The sequence below is a fragment of the Sceloporus undulatus genome, chromosome 3 (genome assembly GCF_019175285.1).
Source record: "Sceloporus undulatus isolate JIND9_A2432 ecotype Alabama chromosome 3, SceUnd_v1.1, whole genome shotgun sequence".
NCBI lineage: Eukaryota > Metazoa > Chordata > Lepidosauria > Squamata > Phrynosomatidae > Sceloporus > Sceloporus undulatus.
Window position 1 is genome coordinate 146042194 of NC_056524.1, and position 6249 is coordinate 146048442.

Genomic DNA, 6249 nt, shown 5'->3' on the forward strand with positions numbered 1-6249 from the left:
GAAGATTCTCTGGGACCCCTCCACTCCTGCTGAACTGGACTGGACCCCTTGAAACCACCTTTTCCAAGATAAACCTTGTTGCTGCCACCATCTGATAAATTACCCCCCCCACTCCCCCTTAGCAACACATCAGGACTTTCCCTTGCCAACTAGGAAAGGACTAGCTGAGCTAAAGGCAGGTGAAAAGGAGTGCAAGAGGCAGAGTACTTTAAAGAAAAGCTTTATTGTAATTAAAGAGTTCTAGAGCAAAGGGTAGTGATCTCCATGCAGTACCACATGACACAAAGAGGGCTGGCCAACAGTGAAACAGACTTCCTCAGAGAGTGGTGGAGTCTTCTCCTTGAAGGTCTTTAAACAGAGGCTGGATGGCCATCTGTCAGATATGCTTTGATTAAGAGTTACTTCATGGCAGGGGCTTGGACTGGATGGCCCTTATGGTCTCTTCTAACTCATATAATAAGAATTATATGATTCTAAGAAAAATGTAAGTTACAGAATAAAGTCATTTCAGCCAAGCCAGTAAACCAAACTAAAATCCTAATGTCACTAATTTTATGTAGAGCTCAGATGGGATTTGTAGTCCTTGATGTTTCTAGACAGATGGGAGCCTGGACTCGATTATCCAGCTCCACCTGTTTCTGCCAGCTGACAGGCAGGCAGACCTACATAGCCAGACCCCAAATGGCAGACTCAAGACAAAAGCCTCGTATTGCATCCAGCTTGTTTAAGTCTTTCTCTCAGACTCTCAATAGTTTGGGCTTCTCTCCTAACTCCCCCATCTCATTGGACAATTGCCATTATCTCTTGTTATGTAACCCTCATTAAAAATATAACTGCCCCAACATTTAACCCTGTGTTATCAGGGAAGAATGCTCAGATAAGTGGAGGAACTCCCATTTATCACAGGTGTCCATGGAACTGATGGTTTCAGCAGGAAGCCCCATACTGTACATAAGGTTGCTGGAGGTGGGCAGGTCTACTGCAAGAATATTTCTACAAGATTTTAGAAGGTTCTGAACAGTGGTGTGCCCAGGGTCAGACTAACCCATGTGTATGAGTGCACAATTGACCCACTGGGAAGAACTACAGTTACAGGTAGTAACTGTTCCTTTCTAAATTATTGGTACTTTACTTTCATTTCAATGAATCACTTCCATTTTAATCTCTTCTCTTTGTTTACCAGAGAGGCTGGGATAGCTACATGGTTTATCTATTTGATAAAAGCAAAACGATATATGAAGGTCCTTTTGCTTCTAGGAGTCTGTCTGACTGTGTAAATTATATTGGTAAGTATGATGCTGTTTACATTTGATTATTACAAAAACAAGACAAACCTTCAGAGTAATAGTGCTAAAACATTACTTCTAATAAATAATGTTTTGTATCTGCTATAGTAACAGTTTTAATAATATTTCATGATGCTAGTGCTGTAAGCAGAGATCAGAGATAAGTTGTTTATGACCCAATATACAACAGTTACCACAAAGGTATATAATAAACACATCATCATCATATATATACCCCATCTTTTACCCTGCTTTAGATCCTAACCAACAGTGATGATCTGGTTAAATGGGTGGAAGTGACAGGGTCCTTAAGTGGGAGTGACTGTGTTCTCCTGGAGTTTTGTTATACAACAGAATGGGAAAACCAAGCATAGTCAGAGATGTATTCCAGACTTTAAGAAATCTGATTTCAGTAAACATAGGAAAATACTGTGTCAGTAAGCTTAGGGAAATACTGGGGTGGGGGGACGATCCCAAAATCAGGAATACTAATAGAAAATGTGGTTCATGAGGTTTGGAAGTTTCTTAAAAGTGAGATATTGAAGGGACAATTTCAAATGGTTAAAGCACAGAACCTCTGCCAATGACCTTTGAAAATTCCTGGAGAACGAGAGATGGGACTATAAGAGGAGAAATGTTGTTTCCATCTTTAAAAGAAAAAGAAGAAAAACAAGGACCCAAATATTTACCACCTAGTCAGCCTGATAGTAATATCAGGAAACACAATACTATCATATTAACACAAGGATTCGTATTTAAATACAAGATTTCAATAAAGATTCCAATTTAATTTAAATGGAATCATGGGGTATGTAGTTCGGTTACCAGTACTAGAGCTCTCTGGCTGAGAAAGCGAAATATCTCTCTCAACTTCAAATACCAGAGATTTGCTTGTAACTGTTCTTTTCTCCTCCACAGTAGGTAACCAAGAGTGCTTTCTCACTTGGGGGGAGGCGGAGGGGGTTATCTTTCTGCAGCATAGAATCATAAAGTTGGAAGAGACCACAAGGGGCATCCAGTGCAGCCCTATGCCATGCAGGAACACACAATCAAAGCACCCCCAACAGATGGCCATCCAGCCTCTGTTTAAAAAGAGATGCCACCATTCTCCAAAGCAGCATGATCCACTGTTGAACAGCTTTTACCGTCAGGATGTTCTTCCTAATGTATATCTTGCTTCACTTTAGATTCTTATTATAAGGTTTTACAAGATAAAAGACATTCAGAAGTGGTTTACCAGTGCCTCCTTCTCTGCAGTACTAACACATTTTCTACCATTGTTTATCCCTACTGTTTTTATTAGTGTCACCTCCCATGAATGCTGCTACCCAGTAGCTTCCTTTCTAGAGCTTTTCTAGCCCACCACCACCACTGGAATGATAATGTCTCTTCTGCTGGTGTGGCTCTTAACCTGAAGAGGATGAATTCAACTTAGTCTGTTGTCTCCACTTTGACCATTTCACTTTGGGTGCCCCTATCAGGAGTCCATACTCTTGATAGAGTTTAGATGGTGTTACTCTCAGCTTCTCTGTCACTCTCAAACCTACTCATCACATTAAGGTGCACATCAGAGAGAAGAGGAAATATTAAGCCCATTGGAAGTTACTGTATATACTCAACTTCCTTTCCTCCCCAATCCAATTTTCAAACCTCTCCTCCAGCACCTGGGAAGTGGTGTCAGGTGGTTGGGAGAGGTCCAGAAAAGGAGGAGGAGGAAGTGGTGTTTTCCCTTTTCCATCCTTTGTTATAGCCCCCCTAGGTTTTACCCTCATTTTATCCATGGGTAGGGTTACCATAATTCTCTACTATAAACCGGGAAAAAATGTGGGACAAAATTTAGACCAAAATGTAGGACAATTGTAGGATAAAATTTAGACCAAAATGTAGGACATTTAAGGTCCTCCATTTTTCTTAAATGTTCTACATTTTGGCCCAAATTTTATCCTACAGTTGTCCTACATTTTGGTCTAAATTTTATCCTACATTTTGTCCCAGTTTATAGTAGAGAATTATGGCAACCCTATCCATGGGTCATATCAAAATCCATGATTTTTACCCTGAAACCTTTCTTCAACTTATACATGAGGTCAACTTGTATGTGAGTATATACAGTAAATTAATATTATGCATTCATTCTAATAAACTTTGTAAAAGTTAATGAGTAATAATTTCAGTTTTCATAGGTTTATTGTGGATATATTATGTGAGCACAGTTGCAACATCTGCTTTCCTCAGTGCTGCTTTGAGGGGTTCCCCAACTCTCTGAAACTGATTTAAGGGATACATGGGAGAGTTTAAGGAGGAGCAAGAAATTGTTCATCTACTTAGTGTATTCCACTGCTGGGTGAACATTTTTGTTGTTAGTTGCCATCTAAACTGTTAACTGGTTCAAAATATGGCAGCCAGATTGCTCGCAGGTAAATTTAGGTTTGACTATATTATACCTATCCTGAAATCTTTGCATTGGCTGCCTATCAGCTTCCAGGCACAGTACAAGTTGTTGGTTATTTGGTTTGGGTCCAGCTTACTTGACAGAATGCCTCCTCCCATATAATCCTTCCCGCACACTCATGTCCTCTGGGAAGAACCTACTACAGACAAGAAAATCCAGATTGGTGTCAACTTCCCAGAGGACCTTTTCAATTGCCGCTCCAAAAATTTGGAATGACCTGCTGGAGGAGGCCCACCAGGTAACATCTCTTGACACCTTCAAAGAGGCGATTAAAACAGTCCTCCTCCAGCGGGCCTTCCCAAACTAACCTCTGATCAGGATAGAATTTCTGCTTCCTTAATCAGCCCCCTCTGTATTGCCTCTTGTGCCTTAATTGGATTTAATTGATCATGTTTTTATTTATATGGTTTTTATTGTTATAATTTTATATTTGTAGGAGGGAGGGTAAGGAGGATGGGGGAATAAGGGAATGCCTTTGTTATTGCTTTTGTATTGTATTTGATTTTGCTGTTACCCACCTCGATCCTCAAAAGGGAGAGGTGGGATACAAATAAATATAATAATAATAATAATAATAATAATAATAACAACAACAACAACATAGCCCTAAAAACCCTCAAAAAGCTAATAATAATAATAATAATAATAATAATAATAATAATAATAATAATGTATTTATTTATTTACGTTCCCTGTTTTTCCTGGTAAGTTTTAAATTTAAAAAGTAAGTGTGAAGAGTTGGAATTTCATAGTTGGAACCACATTTTAAATGCAGTTTTAAAATAACCTCTGATGCAGCTGTTTATGCATTTCATCTGGTTTAGAAAGAGTAAAAATGCAAAGCACTGCTAATCTGTCTTAAGAAATTTGCAGTAGTGGTTGCGTATAATGTTGCTTACTTTAATCTGATGACTGTTATTTTCCTTCTTCTTTCGCACAGTACAGGACAGCAAAATTCAGTTGCCTATATTGCAGCTTCGTAAGATATGGGCTGAGGCTGTGCATTATGTTATTGGGCTAAAAGAGGATTACAGCCGGCTTTTTCAAGGACAGAGAGCTGCAATGTAAGTCATCCCTTTAGATTACAAAGCTAATGTTGAAAAATGATGTTTGTGTGAAATATATCCAAACCTAAAGGTTACCCAAATGGATTTTTTTAAAAAAAAAAATGTGTTTGCACACACACATTTTGCATATTCAGTCTGCAGAATGAAAAAATCTCAAGTTTTAACAGAGGTGGGAGACATTTGTACTCTCCACTTTTTTTGTCAACAGCTTTCTATTATGAGGAAGTGGAAGGTCTAAAGTCAGAAGGCACTGGTTAGTTAAAGAGTACTGTGAATCAATTCCTTACTTAGGAGTACTGTTTGAAACCTACTGAGGCCCTACAGCATGTAGTAAGCCATGAACACACCATTACTGATCCTTAAAAATCCCAGTTCCTAGTAATATTGGTGGTAGACTCATGCAAGCCAGACCCATGGGACTCTCTTCCTAGGGAGACTAGGCTGCTGTTTTCTTCTTTTTCTGTCCTTTTGTCAATAGAGATTTATTTTAATCTTTTGGTAATCAATTTTGTTTATACGAAGAAGATTTTGTTCAGTATGCTGTATTACTTTGATCCTCTGATTTCAAATCAAAATGTTTTAAATGATTTAAGTTCTGTAGACAATTTAATACTGTTTTATTAATACCTTCTAGTATAGTTTAGTTATGTGTGCTTTTACTTGTACAGTCGGTGCTCTGTGGGGGTAGGGATTTAGTTCCAGATACACACACACACACACACACACACACACACACACACACACGGATGCTAAAAAACATGGGACCTCAGGTCCCATTACTTTTAATGGATGCTGATGCAAACATGGCAGCATTGACACAGATGCACGCACGCACTGCCATTGATGATAATAGGACCGGGCCATCCACGGATTCTCCAATCAGCAGATGGCTAGCTCTACCAATAAGGAGGGTCAATTGTATTTCTTTTTATCTTGTAAATGCCACTTTGAGGATCAGTGTCACATAGACCACTGAGTCTAGAAATATGACATAGCCCTTATTTTTCTACAGATTTTTTTGGGTTGGTGTGTCAGGCCCACAGTTATTCTGCAGCCAGTTTATGTCCTTGTGTGCAAGCCATAACATCTTCTGCAATTGTTTCTTCTCCCCTGCTCAAAAAAAATAAAACGCTCCCTTTCCCTCCCCAGAAGGGAAAGAGGGAAACAACACACACACATGAGCGCTTTGCAAAAGCAAAGGAGAAACTCACAAACTCTTCTTGTCTGAGCAGGGGAAATGCCCCAATGCAAGGAATGTATGTGTGTCTCCCTTTTTCCCAGGAAGGGAAAGAGTCCCCATTGCTTTTTGCAAGGTGTGTGTGTGTGTGTGTATGTGTGTCCCTTTTTCCCAGGGAGAGAAAGAGTCCCCATTGCTTTTTGCAAGGGGTGTGTGTGTGTGTCCCTTTTTCCCAGGGAGAGAAAGAGTCCCCATTGCTTTTTGCAA

General features: G+C 39.4%; 1 protein-coding gene across 4 annotated transcripts in view; it reads left to right on the forward strand.

Annotated features, from left to right (window-relative positions):
- The window catches only part of CHUK (component of inhibitor of nuclear factor kappa B kinase complex), an 84238-nt gene that overhangs the window by 53756 nt on the left and 24233 nt on the right, over nucleotides 1-6249 (forward strand). For all 4 annotated transcript variants that reach the window (XR_006102879.1, XR_006102880.1, XM_042457596.1 and 1 more), the window contains 2 exons: nucleotides 1184-1286; nucleotides 4679-4802. Coding sequence is in view for 2 of the 4 variants with exons in the window: in XM_042457596.1 (XP_042313530.1) it covers nucleotides 1184-1286; nucleotides 4679-4802 (227 nt within the window). In the remaining 2 variants the exon portion in view is untranslated. The remainder of the gene's footprint in view (nucleotides 1-1183; nucleotides 1287-4678; nucleotides 4803-6249) is intronic.